Raw genomic sequence first — 21762 nt, 5'->3', positions numbered from 1 at the left:
CATGTCGGGGGCTGTGTGGGTTCCTGGCGTGCTGATTTGTGACTTAAGATAAAAATCACATTGCCAGGGATTACCACACAACCACCGCCTGGTCAGCTGCCATAGCAACCACAGGCAACATTGCAGTTTGAAGAAATACAAATAAAAGAAGGTGTGATTGACACAGGAGGATGGAAGTTGGAGAAAGAAAGTAAAGTAAGGGGACATTTCCCTCCCCACCCCCCCAGCATGGGTGTTACCGACCATGCACACAGAAAAGACTCTCTCAGGCCAGGTGCAGAGCTTAGCTGATTGGTGAACAGTGATTGAGCTCTTTGTTCACAGTGGCTAAGTTCTGCACTTGATGTGAGCATTACTAAGAAAAAGGAGAAAAAGTTTATAATTAATCCTGTAACCTGTCGAGGACCCTGTTTTCACCTGAGAGAGTGGACGTGAATGAGAGCAAGAACATTAAGAGGCCCCAGGAAAGATGGTCTGAAAGATCAACACAATAGCACTGCTTTGTCATTGTTTTATTTTTGTTTCAAAAGCTTCCAATATACCTGGCAGTATCTAAAACCTTCCTCTATCTTTATATAGAATTTGAAAATCCCTACACATTTCAGAGAAGGTGAGCTGATTTGAAGCATAGGTTACACCAAACTGTTACTCTCTGGATCTGGTTGGAATGTGAGATGACAAGCAGCTGAGAGTTAAATTATATTTATTTTACTACCGATGGACAAAAACCAACAGACCAAGCTAATTACACCCATAGTGAGAAGGCAGAGTGGAGGAGTCTTCCTTCTCATCATCCTCCTACAACACATTCTGCCATGTAATACTTAGATTTACTACCACTGCTACACAAAAACATGATAGTGATATGATTCATGATAGTGAACGACCATAGTTCACATCACTACCTCAAAAAGGGTGGAATTCTGAGAAGTGCTGTAGACAGGTGGCTTATGAAGTCAGAAACATTTAGCCTCAAAGAGCTAGAAACATCTACGTTGCTGGGCTTAAAAAATACAGATCTACTTTTAGCCTGATTGCTTAAAATAGAGAAGACAGCAGTAGAGACAGGAAACACGTCGAGTGAGTGGACAGCTAACGGCCCTTTCTGCCAGCACACTGTCGCCTAAGCCATGACAGATACAGGAGATAAATATGAAATCCGGGAGAAGCTGAGCCATAAATGTCTATATTTAGAAAACTGGTTAAAGATGCATTACCATGAGAAGGCTAGCACAAATGGAATTAGTGGCACAGGCTGTATTTAAAATATCATTAAGTTCTATTCCAGGGGAAATGAAGTACTAAGTATCTTCTGTGGAAGTGAATTAGTCCCGTTTGACGGTTTGTGTATGGATCTCCTACAAGCTGTGTTGAAAGAGAGCCAAGAGCCAAATGGACCTGGCCTCCTGTGCCTACTGAGCTGATTACAGTACTGCAGAAACACTGGCTCAGTTCAGCAGGAACAGGAGTCTGGTCTACAGACCGCTGACCCAACAACGTCCTCCTGCAATGTTGAAGTACTGAGGACACGTAGTGGCTCCAGCTGGGATGCTCATGGCATTTATGCCATTAATGTACATTTTTTGCTAACAGCAATTCAGTATCATTACCCAGAGTCATGGGGCTTGTATTGTAGGCCAAATGGATAAAAGAATTATGTGAGTAAGTTTCACTTACAGAACAAGGTTTTAGTCTTTCCCCCAACCCCCCCACCATGTCAGTAAACTTTTTTTTTTAAAGATCCATATTTAAAATCCATATCCACTTGTTTGTCTCTTTGAACAGGACTGATGCAGGCTCTCCTCTTCAAGCTCTGGCCTCCAAGTGTGAAATCAGCTCAGGGAAATCGACAGCGGCACACAGGCACCCGACACCACAGCTAATCACCACCTTTCTTTTCAAGGAGAAAATATATTAAATATATTTAAATAAATACACACACAGGACGATGGATTTTGTTTTAGGCATCCAAGTGATCATTGTAGAACTCTTACATTAATATTAACAATAAAATTATATATATATATATATATATATATATATATATATATATATATATATATATATATATATATATATATATATATATATATATATTTCAAAGTCAACACTATGTTGTTCTGCTGCACTGGAAGATTTCAGTAGACTACAGCGACCACAGAACCAAATACATGGTAATGGTTTGTATTACAGGATGACTCCATTTTTTCATGCAAAACATGTTACCTCAGCATTGATATTCTAGTTACGACTATTTGGAAACACTGAAAGGTCGGTTTCTGGTATTTAATCCTGCTTGGTCACTGGATGCTTCTACTCTATAGCTTTTTTGCTACATTATTTAAGCACCATGTCAACTAGGCAATTAAATAATTAATATTACAGTAGTGCTTATGTTGCTTGTGAGTTCCAGTTATGTGATTTCACTGTCAATTCTATTGTTTTTTTTTTTTGTTTAAGAAAAAATGTTTACATTGTTTTATGGATTTTGGAAATAAAATGAAAGCTGTTCTCAAACACTTTTTATATGATCAGAACCTGTCCTTAGTATACTGGCCTTGTGGAACAGCAGTGTAGTTCTTATTTAGGTTTAGCTTTGGTTTTTAGTGCAGTAGAACACTATAGTATCAGGCTGGAGTTAGCATACTTAGTGGTAGTTTTGAGAAAGACCAGAACAGAGCAAAAGAATAGAGGGAGAGGCTGAGCTGAGAGACTGAGCCCAGCTGGGAGACGTATGTCCGTAGTGCATAATGCAATATTATTTTTTTATTTTTCAGGAAAATTACTGTTGTGAGTCACTGAGTGTACCATCTTCAGCTGGTTGCCTATCCTTTTTTTAATACAATACTAACCAATATCAAAGCTCTGGGTATTAGCTGGTATCAGATACTGACATGTTTTTAGTAACCTAGCCTGCACTCAGCTAGCTTCTGTTTTTAAGTCATGCAAAAAAACAACCAAATAATAATAATAATAATAATAATAATAACAATAATAATAATAACAATAATAACAACAACAACAACAACAACAACAACAACAACAACATCCGAAGTGATATTTTTTAAGACAAGGTGTGTCCTGAGTTCATGTGCAAGATCAGCATTGTTAGTCAACATATGTTCATAAGATAATACATGTCGTCATTTGATTGGATTAGAAAACAAATTCAATCAGAACATTTCCTGCAACAGACATGGAGAAGGATGTGATTCAGATCCTGTAAGCTCCCTCATCGCAGAGAAACTCAAATGGTAGGTTTGTCTAAATGTCTCCTGACTTCAACAGCAAAAACAAAGCACATTTAGCTATACAACAGAAGCATGGCTTCCAAATATAACTGACAAAAAATGCATATTTAAAATTGTACATTTCCCTGAATTGAGGCCTTTTAAAAAAAAAACCCAAACAAACAAAAAACAACAACAATGATTTCCTTATGTATACGTGTATCTGTTCCTTTTAATTGGCCTGATGCGTCATCACATATTGTCCCTGACTTTCAAAATAAAGCCAGCAGCTGTGCTCAGCGTATAAATGTCATTTTCAACAGCCCAGGCTTTCAGTGTGGAACCAGACCATGCCAGGAATCCTTGTCCTAATAAACAGCTTACCACATGCCAGCGTTTGGGCAAGTCCATGTGTTCATGTGCAGCCTGAGGCACTATGCTGTGTGGAGTCTGTCCTCAAGCATCCTGAGCCTGGCATTCACTGCACCATCTCCTTTTAGTCTCTGACGCATAGAGAAGAGCATACACATGGCACTGCGCCTCACACCAGCATCAGTCAGCACCTACACACACAAAAATAAGCTAGGTTACTTTACAATATGTACAAGGGTGAATAAAATGCAAACCTTTTGTGTGTGTGCATGTGTGTAATATATATATATATTATATATATATATATATATATATATATATATATATATATATATATATATATATACACACATACATATACACACACATTTATATACATGTTAAAATGAATCGAGTTTTCCTCACCCTCTGAAAATCATCAGATTTTTTACTTTGTTCATTTTTACCCTCAGACAAGAAAAAAAATATCAATAGCTTATCTTTTAATGTCAGAGTAAAAACGCATAGCTGACATGTTTGGAAACTCCCACTTTCATAATAAAATGTAAAAATAGACTTTGATTTTGTCAATCAAGATCACATTATTTCCTGCCAGAATATCCTGTGTCACTCTGAAATGCATCATGTAACAGAGGTAAACATTTGTTTCAATTTAATACTAACAGACCAGGTTTTTTTTCCGGGTAGGCCCGTCTTTCCATTCACCTCAGTTTATGCATGATTATCTGTAAGACTCTGCTATTACGAATGTAAAAAGAAAAAGAAGAATGTGAAACCCAGAACAAAGCCTGTCATCGTCATGTCTTGTAATCAGTGGCATTAGGAGAGAGCAGCAGCTGCAGTGGGAAAGCAGAAAGCTGGAGGTTGTAAACTTGTTTTTGTTCAGAGTCAAGGGGTAGACTAAAACGTTCTCCATTTTACAAGGGGCTGTAAACATCTGGAAGCACACTTGGACATGCTTCTCTCTCTGTATAGCAAAGAAACCGCTATACAGTAAATATATGCACTAGAGACAAGGCCACCTAGTTCTGCACAAGTTCACTTTGATGATGGGGTCAGTAAGTGTAGATGCATCTCAGTGAACCAAGTGTACTGTATGTTTCTTACCATCTCTATAACATCTGTCACCCTGCTGGGTGATGCTGGAGAAAATATGGCAAAGTTAAGCAGAAGACTGAGAACAAGGTTTGCTGACATTGTGCAGAGCAGTTCGTTCACAGCAGACAGAGTGGGGGCTAGGAAGAGGCTCCTCAAATCAATCCATGCCTGCCTTGCCACCATCTACAGGAAGAGTAGAATAAAGTAGTAATCAGTAATTTTATAATCTAGTTAACTCTATTTAAGCCAAATTTATGCAAATTCAAGTCATGTTTTTTTTCTTCATTCCTCTATATAGCTTGAATACATTGGAACAAAATATCATTTCTCCAGGACATAATAATATGCAAGACTATATAAAGTACAAATACATAACAGTATGAGACGAGCACAGGACAATTAATACACAAAACAGGACAATGAACACACAGAACATGGGATGTAAAGTGTAAACTAGTGGTAGTGCATCAGCAACACATTCAGTGCTCCATAAAGTGTCTGCTGCAGCTTTATAAAGTCCATGGGATGGGTGAAAGTAATAACATATCAATAAGAGTTGAGAATGCTCTATAACGTGTTATCAGGTTTTTATATAAATTTGATACTTTTTATATATTTTAAAGAATTTCATCGGCTCTGATCTGGTAAAATAGGCAACCCTGCTATAGAAACCTTTCACCATTTTTCAAGGGATGTCCCTAATTTTGAGTATTCACTATGTATATCGGTATAGCATAACATAAATGATTTAACTATTTCAGATCATCACCACACTGTTGTGTAATACCACAGCTGTTTACAGCTTAAGCATGCTGCATCTAATTTCAGTTCTACTTGTTTAGCTAGATGTCTTACATTGTGCTGAGTGCTCTGGTGCCCTCTGTTGGTGGGGTGGTGGTAGAATGTCAAGAGGAAGAGCAGTGGCTCTGATTGCTCAACTCCTACTGAGACCAGCAGCTTAGCAGCTACATCTATCCAATGACCACACTGGACAAGCAAGAACCAGACCTCAAACACAGCCCTGTGCCCCCTGCAACACAGTCAGGATAGAAAATAAAGCTGGACAATGGACTGCATGAAAGATGGAGCGATATGAGAGAACCCAGACATTACACAGTTGTTCAGTGTGTCCGGTTTGGACATCATTCCTCCAACCTTGTGGTCTTCTTCAGCCAAAATACAAGCAGCTGACACTCTCACCAAGGAGTTAATACCACTTTCCCACCATAAAACAAATAATAATAATAATTAAAAAAAAAAAAAAAAAAAAAAACTAAACAAAAAAGAAAAACACCAAGATAGGAGCACTGCACTGACAGAGCACTGATTATATTATGTGCATTGAAGTAGAGCTGGGCATTTTTCCTATTGGAGTTGCAAAGAACAGACTGTTCTGTGCATTTTTAAAAATAATGATTAGAATTTTGAGCAGGTCAGGGGAGTGTTTTCTGCCTGCGTCACCACAAGGAAAACATCTATCCATCTATGCATAAATTAGCTGAAGGACTAAACACTAGCATTATTATGGCCATTTCCTTTTATGAGTGGGCCTGAAAGGTCTCGATCTTGATGAGATTCAAGGTCACAAACTAAAGCTGTACTTTAACTTTCTGAGGAGGTAACAGGCTTTCTGGACCAATGAACCACTCACCTCGACTATTATAATAATATTCTATTTGTATTGGCTTGTACTAAACACACCAATACATTTATGAACTTTATTCAATCAGCCAATCACATGGCAACAACGCAATGCATAAAATCATGCACATTCATTATGCACGTTTAGATCAAACGTCAGAATGGGAAGAAGAATGTGAAGTCATGGACTTTGACTGTGGCATGGTTGTTGTTGTCAGACAGCCTAGTCTGCATATTTCAGAATCTCCTGATCTCCTGGGATTGAAAGTCTGTACAGTTTACACAGAATGGTGTATAAAACAAAACACATTTTGTGAGCAGCAGTTCTGTGGGTAGAAATTTGTTGATAGAAGTGATCGGAGGAGAATGGCCAGACTGGTTATAGCTGACAGATTTTGAGCTTCAGCAATGCAAATAACCACTCTTTATAACCATGCTGAGCAGAAAAGCATCTCAGAACACAGGACACAACACAACACAACACAACACAACAAGCATTGAGGCTTGTGAGCAACAACAGCCGAATACCACATTTGGGTCTCTCTCCTGGAATCTGAGGCTACAGTTGGCACAGGTTCACTGAAATTGGGCAATTGAAGACTGGAATAAGACCAGGAAGCGTTTCAGGTGAGTTCAGCAGTTTCTCAACAACCATGCCATAATCAAAGTCACAGAGATCACATTTTCTCCCCATTCTGCTGGATCTGAACTTTAACTGAAGCTCTTGATCTGTATCTGGATAACTTTATGCATTACACTGCTGAGACATGATTGACTTTTTAGATAATTGCATTAAATAAGCAGCGGTCCAGGTGTTCCTATTAACATGGCTGGTGAGTATACATAAATCAACAATAGCACACATCCAAAACAAACTTAAGAAAAGTGATTTCATATTACAAAAATATGTGCAATGAAGCAGAGTTTGAGCTCTCACCTTCCGCTGTCCTCCTCCTGGATTCTCTCTTGAAGGAATTTCTCTAGTAACTTCCCAATCCAGCTCAGGTGCTCTAACCACGCATGCTTTGGCACATCTACGGACAAAGAGCATGGTGGAGTTTATGGAACGGTGTAGGGTTAACAACAGAGATGGGACGATACCATTCTTTCTTTTCTGATACTGAAAACATTGAGAATCATCCCATACCAATACACATCAGATAGTTCTTTTAAAAACTATTACGTTTTTTGACAGTTAGATTCTTACATTTAAATATAATCAAGCGAAAAGTATGAATATAATAAAATCAATCCTAACAAAAGAAGTCAACTCTCTTTATATGTACACATGTCCAGTTCCAAAAAATTTAATTATTTTTCAAATCCAATTCTAAATCTTTACAATCAAATTCCAAGTCCAATTCAAAATCCTAAGCCATTCGTTACAGAATCCGATATTGTTTTCTCCCTCACCATTTTCTGATATAAAATGCGTTTCCTCCCTCACCATTACTGGGTATCAAATAGGTATCATTTCTAGTTAATATAGTTGATTAGTACTGTCCAAATTGCACCATAATCCTTGTTATGGTCATGAGATGTTATCAATAAATAATATATAATTAGGTTCATTAAAGCTGAAGCAAAACAGTAGCTCCACAAAAACCTACAAACTGTGATACTACCAAGTCTGTGCATTAATTAACTTACAACAGAAGAATAAAGGAACACATTAGTACAAAACTAAATTGTGATGTCCAATCAGATACTACAACAAGAAAATTTATTTTCGGTCCTCAAACAATTTTCCATGATAAATTGTATAATTATACATATTGAACAAAAAAGATGTATGCTAAAGCCTCCGCTTATTATGCCTACACTTTTTTCATCATAAATCTAGTAAGCGTCACTTTAATTACTAGATTTGATCCATACAAAATAAAACACAAAAACAGTTACTCAAGTCATTTCCAAAAACTTTGACATAAATACAAGATACACATTTCATACATTATTACGATAGCTTCAATGACGCACACAAATTATTATTCATTTTTAAGTTTTCTATTTATTTACCACCTTATTTTAATATATATTTTTTTTATTTGCAAAGTGAACTATACATTCTTAATTCCTTACCACAATTATTCCCTAAGTTAACCCCTTTGACCGATATACATATTTTTAAAAATATATATTTGTCCTTGCCCTTGTTCCCTTATGTTGGTTTTGTGTCCCCATACCTCCACACAGTAAGTAATTTATGGATCTATGATAGTACAGTATATATAATGAGTCCTGATTCAAAATATATTTAGTTTTGTATAATACTGCAATGGTTTTAGATATTTTTGTTTTCACATTATTTCTATGTTTGATTTGCCGATTACTAAATATTATAAACTTTCGTTGACTTAAATTCAGTGATAACCTATTAACATCAAACCGTTTAAGACTCTCAATTCACTTTCCATTGCATTCAGAAGCTGTTCCAAATTTTTCCTAGAACAATATACTGTAAATTTGTATCATCAGCAAATAAAACAATTTTTAATACTTTAGACACTTTAGAAATATCATTTATATACAGTACAAACAATTCAGGGCCTAGCACTGAGCCTTGTGGAACACCACAAGTAACTTTCAATAAATCAGATTTAACATTATTTATTTGTACATGTTGATATCTGTCATCAAGATAACTTCTTAACCATGAATAAGCTATCCCTCTTATACCACATCTCTCCAGTTTAATCATCAATAAACCGTGATCAATAGTATCAAAAGCTTTTTTCAAATCTATGAAAAAAGTGTATTCTTTATTGTCCAATTCTGTAGAAATCTCTTCTACCAGTTCCATCACTGCCACTGAGGTGGGCCTATTTGTTCACTCAACAAATTATATTTTTCTATGAAATTATCAAGCCTGTGTGCAAATAGTTTCTCTAAAATTTTTCAGAACTGGGAAATCGGAAAAATTGACCTATAAGTGGAGATAGACATATTATCTCCACTTTTATGAATAGGAATGACTTCAGCTGTTTTCATATTGCTCGGAAATATACCTATTTGAAAGGACTGATTACAGATATGATGCCTTTTATTGTGAGTAACAATGGAGTTTATCAGTGATTTTGAAAAATTTAGATGATTGCAGTGATCTTTCAGAAAAGTTTATTTTGACAATTCATCACAAAATCGATCTAACCTAGCCTAGCCCCAAGACTATATGATTACTCATGTTCACTCTCTTCAGCTTTCTTGTAGACACACCCCAAAGCCAAATGGCTTACTGGTCTGTGGCATCTTAGATAAATAAGAAATACAACATTACATAATAAAAGTATTCTAACCCCAGTAGTTCATGCAATTTCTCAAAGTTGACTCAAATACACTAGAGACCAGACTTATCACTCACTGTAGGCTTAAACAACTGAATTCACTATTTCTAATACCCTTTTCTCCCATCAATACACTCCGAAACAATCATTGTTCAGTGAAGCCAAGTGTCTGTGGTCCCTGTGCTGCTCGCCCATTATGGGCAAGTACAAAAACTGTGGCTTTGTGAGGACATCGTCTGGAGACAAGGGGGCATTATAGGACCTGCGATCTGTAACGGTGTTTGCAGCAGTATGACAGGAAGGTCTAATGTACTTGGTGAGGTGTTAAAGAGTTCTATACAGCAACTGGCATTGCCATGTCTGTAAACATTCAAAGCACCATAACCTGTAAGAAAGACTTTTCTAACTTGACAAAATTTGAGAAGTTTTTTTTTTACTTTAATTTATTTTCTTTTTTAAAAGACTGATCTTAGTGCATGCACACCCACACACTTTGACAGATATTCTTTATTTTGCTGATAAAGAGAAGTAGTACATATATTGTTCCCCATTTTGATTGTATTGTTATAAAATCACAAGACAAAAACAGCTCACAAAAACAACAGCACAATGGGCCAATAGAAAAAGGAAAAGGGTACAATAGCACTGTTACATTTTGTGTGTAGTCTTATGTAAATTGAAATTATTATAAATTGAAAATATATATTTATACTGTACCTGATGGTGCCGTCAATAATGGTGTGAGCAGGTTGTGAGGTACATGAGGAAAAAATGATCTTAGTGGTAGTCTTTCCTGAAATCAAATACACATAGGTTTCTCATAGGCCAAGTAACTGGGATCTATTACAATATAATGAATATTATATACAGTCAGCTCCAGAATTATTGGGGGGGGGGATGTTATGGGAAAAAAAAAAAGCCTTTCTGGTTAATTATCTTAACTTCACAATGAAAATACACGAGAAATGTAACCTTTAACTGAAGTAAATTCATTCTAAGAAAGTAAAAAACCCAGATCAAAATATTTGAATTAATATTAATTTAATTAAATTTAAAAATAATTTTTAATAAAACCACATCACAATTACTCGCAACCCTAGAAAGTCTTCTGAACAAAATATAACTGGTGCATATTAGTGATAGCAGCCATAACATTAAAACCACCGACAGGTAACATGAATAAATGAGTATCTTGTTACAATGGCACCTGTCAAGGGGTGGGATATATTAGACAGGAAGTGAACAGTCAGTTGATGTGTTGGAAGTTGGAAAAATGGGCAAGCATAAGGATCCCAGTGAATTTGACAAATGCCAAATTGCGATGGCTCGACGACCGAGTCAGAGCATCTCCAAAATGGCAGGTCTTATGGGGTGTTCCCAGTATGCAGTGGTTAGTACCTACCAAAAGTGGTCCAAGGAAGGACAACTGGTGACAGGGTCATGGGTGCCCAAGGCTCACTGATGCACGTGGGGAGTGAAGACTAGCCTGTCTGCTCCGATCTCACAGTAAAGCTACTGTAGCAAAAAATTGCTGAAAATATTAATGCCGGCTATGATAGAAAAGGGTCAGAACACACAGTGCTTCACAGCTTGCTGCGTAGTGGTAGACCGGTCAGAATGCCCATGCTGACCCCTGTCCATGACAAAAGCACCTACAATGGGCATGTGGACATCAGAACTGGACCATGGAGCAAAGGAAGAAGATGGCCTGGTCTGATGAATCATGTTTTCTTTTACATATTACCTACATTGCGCACATGCTCAGAACATTGTTACAGAACAAGTACACCCCTTCATAGCAACAGTATTGCCATTCCCTAATGGCAGTGGCCACTGTCAGCAGGATAATGCACCCTGCCACACTTCAAGAATGGTTTGAGGAACATGATAAAGAATTCAAGTTGTTGACTTGACCTACAAATTCCCCATATCTCAATCTGATCGAGCATCTGTGGGATGTTCTGGATGAACAAGTCTGATCCATGGAGGCCTCACCTCGCAACTTACAGGACTAAAACGATCTACTCCTAGCCTCTTGGTGCCAGATACCACAGCACACCTTCACAGGTCTTGTGGAGTCCATACTTCAAAGGTCAGAGTTGTTCTGGCAGCACAAGGGGGACCTACACAATATTAGGTCGGTGGTTTTAATGTTATGACTGATTGGAGTAAATATGCAGTGACTCAAATCCCAATTTCCTTAGTCACTCACCAAAATGGGAAAGATTAGAGAATGTGCAAATTAAATGAGACAAAAGTGTGCTGACCTTCATAAATCAGGCAATAAAAAAATATGTCTGAAAATGCCCGTATCCACTTTTAGGGCAATTATTAATCGATAAAACAGCCAGAATGAGGAGGATGGTCAGAGGAAGAAGTTGGTGGTGGGAGGTTTGCAGAAGATTGCAACATTTTGGAGTCAAGTCTCCAAAATTAGAGCTCCCAACCAACAAACTATTTGGAAGAAATGGCAAAAGAAACCACATCTAACCAAAAACGTAAGCATCTGGAGCTAGGTTCTTTGGCCAAATCAGACAAAAATAGAGCTTTTGGCAACACACTTAAACTGGGTTTAGAGTAAAAACAACAATGGCTGTACAGAAAATAACCTAATCCCTACTGCTATTATTGTGGGGTATCTGATGTTGTGAGAATGTTTTTCATCCAAAGCCCTAAGAAACTTGTTAGAATTCATGACGACATGCTGGGAGATTTATGCCCAAATCCACACAAAAATGGTTCAGTGGCCACAGTATCAGGCTTTTGACATGACCATGCCAGTCTTCTAACTTAAACTGCATTAAAATAATGTGAGCAGAAGAGAAGAGTCCACAGGACAGGTTGCACAAAGTACTAAAGGCAGGGTTCCAACTACTGTAACACATGGTTTTGTTTAACTAAAAAAAAAAAATCTTAATAATACATTTAATTCAATTAAAAGTTAAGTTTAGAACATATATTCAGTCCGATTAACCTTTTTACCCATCTTTACCAAGTCTAGAGTTGTTTGTGCTGTATGCATACTACAAATAACATTTAACATTCACATCCATGTTCCTTTCCCATTACTATATTATTCTTTTAATATTGTCTGTATGGATTTGTATGATCAACTATGTGTACAGAATTCTCAGGGTGCAATCCGCTTGGAGTGGAAAATCTTGTTTGCATTTTTGTGTTTCCCCTCATTAAAAACTTCAAAGAAATCCCCAGCGTTAAAAGACATAACGATGAAAGTGGTTGATACCTGTGGCCTCTGGGCAGCATGAGTCTGAAGAAAACATCGAGTGAAAACTTGTAACAGACCTCTCATTGCGAAATTTTCTTCCATTGCTATTAGAGCATTTCTACAAATACACACAAAAAACACAAACATCATACAACTGTTTACTTCCAGTAGTGTTCAAATTCCTGGGTTTCCTACTACTAATTCATTTATTTTTAATGACCAACATTTGATACTGACTTTAGTCCTCAATGCATGGTTACTGCTTTAGATTAGCAATAATAAGAAGTTACTTAATTACTGAAAGGTAAATTTAACCTTCTTTGTTAAATGTAAAATGAAATTACAAAATTCCAAACATTCTTCTAGCGAAATTTTGGAGCCTACAAGGGGATACATCACGGGTAGTTATTAATCAGTTTACCAAATGGTCACACAGATGAAACCATTGCCCACCTGAAAACATCATTTACTATGAGAAAGATGTGGCAGTGCAGTGCTGATGCTTTAGGCTGAGGAAAAAAGGAAAACACAAAACAAGGCAGCGTATTATAATCAACATTTCCAATATGCATGTCAGTTCTAGCTGTAGCACTAGAGGGCAATGTGGCAACACCAACAAGAATTACAAACTGTGGCATTAAATCCACTCTTCACACACAAACTGCTGTAGTTATACAGTCGTATGAAAAAAGTTTTTTTTTAATACAAGGTTTTTTTAAATTAAGGCTTTTTTGACATACTTGGACAAGCAAACATTTGATCGTCTTTGAAACAGTGTCTATTAATAAAGTTGATACACTATCAAAAAGTGATAGCTCAGTGGTTAGGACATTGGACTTCTGATCTAAAGGTTGAGAGCTCAAATCCCAGCACTGCCAAGCTGTCACTGCTGGGCCCCTGAGCAATGTCCTTAACCCTCAATTGTGCAGTTCTATAAAAATTACATAATTGTAAGTCTCTCTGGATTAGGGAGTCAACAGTCTCTCTGGATAAGTGCCAAATGCCATTAATGTAAATGACACAAAACTGATATTTTGTGGTAATTTTCACAATTTAAATTAACATAAAACAGATCAGTCACATGGAAAAAGTAAGTAATACTCCTCTCATATCTAGTGTCTGGTGTTCCCTTTATTATTGAGGTGTGTGGTGTCATCATGCCAATATTTAAACCGTTCTATAAGGCCTTCAGAAAAAGGTTGTGGATGCCAATGAGATTTTAAAAGATCTCCAAATGATTTGAAATACATCATTCCACTGTAAGGATAATAAATCTACAAATGGCGCAGATTTCAAACGCCCAGGGACTGGCTGTCCCAGCAAATTCAGCCCAAGAGCAGACTATCTGATGCAAAAAGAAGTCTCTAAGAACCCGAAAATTTAATCACATGATCTGCTAGTAAGCCTTGCAATTGGTGTCAAAGTGCTTGCTTCTACAATCAGAAAGAGATTGTACAAAATTGACCTGCATGGGAGGCATGCCAGGAAAAAGCCTTTGCAAGACGACAGTTTGCCAATGATCATACAGGCAAAGACCAGGCCTTTTGGAATAATGTGCTCTGGACAGACGAATCAAAGACAGAGTTGTTTGGCCACAGTAACAGCAGACATGTTTGGTGATGACCAAAGACAGCTTTTCAGGAGAATCACCTCATACCAACTGTGAAGCACGATGGTGGAAATGTTATGGTTTGGGGTTGCTTTGTTGTCTCAGGGACTGGACAGCTTGCATTCATTGATTCAACTATGAATTCTGCATCAAATCAAAGAGTGCTTAAAGATAATGTGAAGACATCTGTCCGAAAGTTAAAGTTGAACCGAAATGGGCCTTTCAACAGGATAATGATCGTAAGCACACTAGAAAATCCACCAATGAATGGCTCAAAAATAAGAAATGGAATGGCCTATTTAAAGCCCAGATTTTAATCCCATTGAAATGTTGTGGAGGGATTTGAAATAGGCAATACAATTCGGTGTCCAAGGGTGTACTTACTTTTTCCACAGAAGAATCTCACATATATTGATATTTCTGTTGAATAAATGACTGAAAAAGAAAATTCTCCTTGGGGTTTTGTTCAAGTATATCAACTTTATTAACAGGCACTTTGTTTCAAAGACAAAGACACTTGTCAAAATATTTCAAAAAAGCCAACAATTTCCATAGGGGTGTACTTATTTTTTCACATGACTTTAGGTGGCCTTAGAGTAATCTTAGTATTTTCTTCTAAACACGCAGTCATATACATTATAGCATCTGCGTTAAATTTAGTGGCTTTAAAGGAGAGAACAAGCACACAAGCAGCTGTACATGCATGCCTGAAGTTGTGCATTTACTCATATTGTTACGGGAAAATGGGTATAATTATTATATTGCCATTTTTGCACCAGTCATATGGGCCAGGAATGCAGTAAAACACGAACTGTTACTCAAAATACACTCAAAGTACATGTGTGACACAAAAGACCCATATGTGCCCTTAGTCTTTGATTTAGCAAGACTAATAATGGAAGAGTATGTATTTATGTAGGTGATAGAAAGAAGCTTCATCCTGTTTTGCTTTACATATGAATGTCTGCTAAACCCTAGCTTGAGGCACTCTCATCTCCACACACACAAACACACACAAACACATCCCCTTTCATCCCCCAAAAGCAACAAGAAGCATCTTAGATATTCCCGTAACCCTCGCTTTTCAACGCCTGCCAAGAGCTGCCAATTTGCTGTTCCAATAAAAAGAGATGTGTTTCAGCTAAAAACACCAGACATTGCTCATTGATCCTCTCCTAGAGAGAGCAAAATGTAACAGGGAACTACATGGATATGTAATTGAGACTATATATACACAGTATCTCACAAAACTGAGTACAACCCTCACATTTTTGTAAATATAGTCACTATATCTTTTCATGTGACAACACTGAATAAATGATACTTTGCTACAATGTAAAGTAGTGAGTGTATAGCTTGTATAACAGTGTAAATTTGCTGTCCCCTCAAAATAACTCAACACACAGCCATTAATGTCTAAACCGCTGGCAACAAAAGTGAGTACACCCCTAAGTGAAAATGTCCAAATTGGGCCCAATTAGCCATTTTCCCTCCCCGGTGTCATGTGACTTGTTAGTGTTACAAGGTCTCATGTGTGAATGCTGAGAAGGTGTGTTAAATTTGGTGTCATCGCTCTCACACTCCCTCATACTGGTCACTGGAAGTTCAACATGGCACCTCATGGCAAAGAACTCTCTGAGGATCTGAAAAAAAAGAATTGTTGCTCTACATAAAGATGGCCTAGGCTATAAGAAGACTGCCAAGACCCTGACACTGAGCTGCAGCACGGTGTCCAAGACCATACAGCGGTTTAACAGGGCAGGTTCCACTCAGAACAGGCTTCGCCATGGTCAACCAAAGAAGTTGAGTGCACATGCTCAGCATCATATCCAGAGGTTGTCTTTGGGAAATAGACGTATAAGTGCTGCCAGCATTGCTACAGAGGTTGAAGGGATGGGGGGGTCAGCCTGTCAGTGCTCAGACCATAAGCCGCACACAGCATCAAATTGGTCTGCATGGCTGTCGTCCCAGAAGGAAGCCTCTTCTAAAGATGATGCACAAGAAAGCCCGCAAAAAGTTTGCTGAAGACAAGCAGACTAAGGACATGGATTACTGGAACCATGTCCTGTGGTCTGATGAGACCAAGATAAACTTATTTGGTTCAGACGGTGTCAAGCGTGTGTGGCGGCAACCAGGTGAGGAGTACTAATACAAGTATGTCTCGCCTACAGTCGAGCATGGTGGTGGGAGTGTCATGGTCTGGGGCTGCATGAGTGCTGCCGGCACCGGGGTGCTACAGTTCATTGAGGGAACCATGAATGCCAACATGTACTGTGACATACCCTTCAGAGTCTGGGACGCAGGGCAGTATTCCAGCATGATAACGACCCCAAACACACCTCCAAGATGACCACTGCCTTGCTAAGAAGCTGAGGGTGAAGGTTATGGACTGGCCAAGCATGTCTCCAGACCTAAACCCTATTGAGCATCTGTGAGGCATCCTGAAACGGAAGGTGGAGGAGCACAAGGTCTCTAACGTGCACCAGCTCCGTGATGTCGTCATGGAGGATTGGAAGAGGACTCCAGTGGCAACCTGTGAAGCTCTGGTGAACTCCATGCCCAAGAGGGTTAAGGCAGTGCTGGAAAATAATGGTGGCCACACAAAATATTGACACTTTAGGCCCAATTTGGACATTTTCACTTAGGGGTGTACTCACTTTTGTTGCCAGCAGTTTAGACATTAATGGCTATGTGTTGAGTTATTTTGAGGGGACAGCAAATTTACACTGTTATACAAGCTGTACACTCAATACTTTACATCGTAGCAAACGGTCATTTCTTCAGTGTTGTCACATTAAAAGATATAATAAATATTTACAAAAATGTGGTGGGTGTATTCACTTTTGTGATATATATATATATATATATATATATATATATATATATATATATATATATATATATATATATATATATATATACACACACACACATATATACACACACACACACACACACACACACAGCGCCCTGCCGCTCTTGGAGTTCTGCCGGGATGGGCAGCGACCCCATAGCCCGCCCGGAAGGGGGCCACCACATCAGCCCAACAGCCAGCATGCTGCCGAAGGAAAAGAGGTCACCCAAAACCGCCCCGCCTATGGGACACACCAGGAGGAGGGTAGGCCGTTGAAACTGGATCGGGGACGCCGAAGGAGGGTCAAGACTTTGGGCCAGCCGGAGGGGGCCCACACAGTCCGGACCCGCCTAAACTAACCCAGCGAAGGATGCCCCAGCCTGGCTGGCCTACATGGCCTGGGGCAAGGAGAACGACCCGGCCGAAGGTAAGTCACACACACCCCCTAACCCACTCTCGTCTGTATTTCAACAGGTGAGCCGGCAGAGGAACTTCGGCTGGGAGCAGAAAGGGGACGACCACCTGAAGCATTGCTGGGCCCAGGTGTGGCAGATTGAGGGGGTTGACCAAAACCCAAAACACAGGCAACCCACCTCCTACTTTTTAATCAGGGGAGGCCTGCTATATTACCGAACCCAGTGCACAAGGGAAAATGTGGACCACCTGGTAGTCCCCAAGACCCGAACCAAAAGACTGTTGCACCTGGCCCATACCCATCCACTCGGGGGCCACCTGGGGGCCCGAAACACCAGGGGAAAACTGAAGGACCCCTTCACCTGGCTGGAGATGGACGCGGAGGACCGGGACTTTTGTCCACAGTGCCCTCAGTGTCAGCGTACCGCCCCAGGAAGCCCCTGCTGGCGCCCCAATCACTCTTCCCATCATCAGCGTCCCCTTCGAAAGGATCGGTATGGACCTCGTAGGGCCGCTCCATAAGTCCGCCCGGGGCCACGAGTACATACTCGTCATCGTGGACTACGCCACCCAGTACCCCGAGGCGGTGCCATTACGTAAAGCCACCTCTCGTAACATCGCCAGAGAACTGGTACTCCTGTTCAGTCGTGTGGGGATCCCAAAGGACATTCTGACCGACCAAGGTATGCCTTTTGTGTCCAAGCTAACGTCTGATCTGTATTGGCTGTTACAGGTGAAACACCTCAAGACGTCTGTCTACCACGCGCAAACTGACGGACTGGTCGAGAGATTCAACCAGACGCTAAAACAGATGTTACGCTGGGTGGTGGATGAGGAAGGAAGGAACTGGGACCTCCTCCTTCCCTACATGCTCTTCGCTATCCGGGAGTGCCCCCAGGCGCCCATGGGCTTTACCCCCTTCAAGCTCCTCTTCGGATGGCGACCTCGAGGACTGCTGGACGTGGCCCGCGAAGCGTGGGAGGAACAACCGTCCCCATTCCACTCCGTCATTAACTATGTGCAGGAAATGCAAGAGAAGATTGACTGGGCAACCCCGATAGTTCAGGAGCACATGCAAGCCGCCCAGGAAGAACAGAAAAGGGTGTACAACCGTCCCACGCAGCCTCAGGGGTTCCAACCAGGCGATTGGGTGCTCACACTAGTGCCCAGTAGCTCCTGCAAGTTCCTGGCCCAGTGGCAAGGCCCGTACACAGTCCTTGAGCGAAAACGCACCGTCAACTACCACCTGCAGCAGCCCGGTAAGCGAGCAGAGGAAAAACTCTACCACATGAATCTGCTGAAGAAGTGGGTAGAACCGGCAAGGGGAGAGTATAAAAGGGCGATATTACACTCACAGGAGGGAGAGAAGTATTTCCGAGCATGTGCACAAGTCTCAGGCGTGTTTTAGGCGATTTTGCCGACACATGCATGTCTGCTAATCGCTGTTGTGTGTTTTTTCTGGTTTCAGGAGACTCCAACGCGAGTGAAGGCTCCACCCCCCTTGGCTGTAACCGCAGACGGCTGAGACCCTCACCGCCCGATCGCCCTTCCACCCACACACATACACGCACACCCGCACTCCCGAGAGTCTTAAATAAAGATCCCTCCACGCATAACACTAAAACGGCCTCCTGTGTGTCTGTGCTCCGCCCACCTCTGGCTAAATTCCCTACAATATACTATAATATACTATAATATACTATACTATACTATACTATACTATACTATACTATACTATACTATAATATAATATATTATATTATATTATATTATATTATATATATATATATATATATATATATATATATATATATATATATATATAACAGATCACACCCATAGAATGTTTTGCAAGCAGAAGTTATACAAATGGGTACGTTGATAATTTTCTCAGCTCAAACTATTTGACATAAAAATTGCCCAAGTCCCTTAATTCCCAGGGGCTGATCATAGGTTATGTAGACAGTTGTGTTTGTGCAAACAGAACTTAATATCATAAAGTCCTTGGATGTTCTATAACATAGGATGTTGTCTCATGTTTTAGATTTTTGAATTGTGTAAATGCAAGGCAATTGTTCTCATGGAATTAAAAACTCATTGAAGCTCGTTTCACATTAATAAAACCCAACTAAACCTCATGCACACTGGGCTATTTCACCAGGCTAATAAACTTGTATACAGTAGAACTGCAAGTTTATAAAAATCTAACCGTCCACTTTCAACTTTCAGTAACTGTTATCCTCTTTAGGGTTACTGTGGAACTTGAGATTATCCCCTACACCAGGCCATTGCAGGGCACCGTCCACACAATCACACCAAGGGGCAATTTATTTTAGGCAATTCACCTACCAGTATTTTTGGGGAGATAGAAGGAAACTGGAGAACCTGGAGGAAACCCATGTGGACAACATGCACAAAAACACAAACTGGATCAAACCCAGGACACTAATGCTGTGAGACAGCAACACTACCTACTGCGCCATCACCCCACCCGGTATAGACAATCTGCACAACATATTTACATACTAATAGCGAGAAAACACATAAATGAAGCTCTGGGCTCCAGTGAATGAACAATGTGCTGGCCAACATGAATAGAATGAATGGGTCATGCGCAGTTTTAACTAAAACGTTTGACCTGCACAATAAACAAACAAAGATTATGCCTTAATTTCTGGAAGGTTTAGTTTTTGTTGTTTGGTGCTGAACTTTGGTTGGAAAATGAAACATAAAATGAATAAAAACCAGCCTTAAGGTGTTTAGAAAGCATGGTCTCACATAAGGTGTTCTTGTTATTACGTCTAATGTTTAGGGTGAAGTAGCAGTCTACAGCGTTGTGAAAAAATATTTGCCCCCATACTGATTCATTCAGTTTTTGCGCATCTCTCAAACAGTTTTAGATCTTCACACAAAATACGACATAAAACAAAGGCAACCTGAGTACCGGTAAATACACAATACAGTTTTTTTGTTTTTTGCTTTTTTGTGTTAAGTTCTTGGCCAATACCAGTCAGAACCAAAATTTGAACCCTGCCCTGGCTGATTTCCTCTCATCCGAGCTTGGGAAGAAGTCACACAAAACACGGAGTTCAGTGCAAAGCTTCTTAGTTTAATGCTCACAAAGCATAGCATATATACAATTGCAATCAATATTATTCAACCCCTATTGCAAATCAGGTTTATTGTCAAAATGTACAGGCTCAGCTTTTTGCAATGAACAAATCGAATCAAAGGAGTTCAACACAACAAATGCTTCAAGTGGTTTCCCCAAACAGAACTAAAAAATGCAACTTATAATGACTTCTCCAGTTTAAAATTTATTCAACCTCCTGAATAGAATCACTCACAACACCACAAATATGCAAAACAGGTGTTGTCTCAAGCACACCTGATGCAACTAATCAAGGGCTCCAGGTGTGCTTGAGCTGGAACACATGAAATACCTGGACGGGGCAGAAAAATGTAAGTGATCAACAGGTGCAACCAGATTTCTGAGAAGGCAGGTTGTGAAAAACCCTTGAGTGATTGCAAAAGACCTGCAGCAAGATTTGGTGGCAACAGGCACTGAGGTTTCAGTGAGCACAGTAAGCCGCGTACTAAACGGAGAAGGTTTCCATACTAGAACTCCAAGATGTACACCACTACTGACCCAAAAGCACAAGAAACTTTGGGTCAAAATCATCTAAATAAGTTTTGGGATTCTGTTCTGTGGAGCGATGAAACAAAACTGGAACTTAGATCATGATAGATCAGCGGGATGTCTGAAGAAAGAAGAATGAAGAAACAACACTCTGTCCACAGTCAAGCATGGTGGTGGGTCGGTGATGCTCTGGGGCTGCTTTGCATCCTCTGGCACTTGAAACTTGCAGCGTGTGGAAGGCAAGATGGATTCATTGAAGTATCAGGAAATCCTAGGAGAAAACTTCATGCAGTCTGTGAGGAAGCTAAAGCTTGGACGTCATTGGACCTTCCAACAGGACAATGATCCCAAGTATGCCTCAGATTCCACCAAAGCTTGGTTGCAGAAGTAG

General features: G+C 39.7%; 2 protein-coding genes across 7 annotated transcripts in view; one reads left to right on the top strand and one right to left on the bottom strand.

The window, feature by feature from the left end:
* Positions 1 to 2519, top strand: part of aopep (aminopeptidase O (putative)) — a 78837-nt gene extending 76318 nt beyond the window's left edge. For all 6 annotated transcript variants that reach the window (XM_017468223.3, XM_017468222.3, XM_017468226.3 and 3 more), the window contains one exon: positions 1786 to 2519. The gene's annotated coding sequence lies outside the window, so the exon portion shown is untranslated. The remainder of the gene's footprint in view (positions 1 to 1785) is intronic.
* Positions 2520 to 3039: 520 nt separating this feature from the next.
* fancc (FA complementation group C) overlaps positions 3040 to 21762 on the bottom strand; it is a 37624-nt gene continuing 18901 nt past the window's right edge. The window contains exons 9-15 of the mRNA XM_017468228.3: positions 13308 to 13363; positions 12873 to 12972; positions 10343 to 10418; positions 7279 to 7375; positions 5556 to 5730; positions 4710 to 4883; positions 3040 to 3793 (exon numbers count right to left, since the gene is read on the bottom strand). Of these exons, the coding sequence (XP_017323717.1) occupies positions 3665 to 3793; positions 4710 to 4883; positions 5556 to 5730; positions 7279 to 7375; positions 10343 to 10418; positions 12873 to 12972; positions 13308 to 13363 (807 nt within the window). The 3' untranslated portion in view covers positions 3040 to 3664. The remainder of the gene's footprint in view (positions 3794 to 4709; positions 4884 to 5555; positions 5731 to 7278; positions 7376 to 10342; positions 10419 to 12872; positions 12973 to 13307; positions 13364 to 21762) is intronic.

The sequence above is a fragment of the Ictalurus punctatus genome, chromosome 5, assembly GCF_001660625.3.
Source record: "Ictalurus punctatus breed USDA103 chromosome 5, Coco_2.0, whole genome shotgun sequence".
Lineage (NCBI taxonomy): Eukaryota > Metazoa > Chordata > Actinopteri > Siluriformes > Ictaluridae > Ictalurus > Ictalurus punctatus.
Note: the sequence above shows the minus strand (reverse complement) of the source record. Positions and strands in the feature narration are given on the sequence as shown.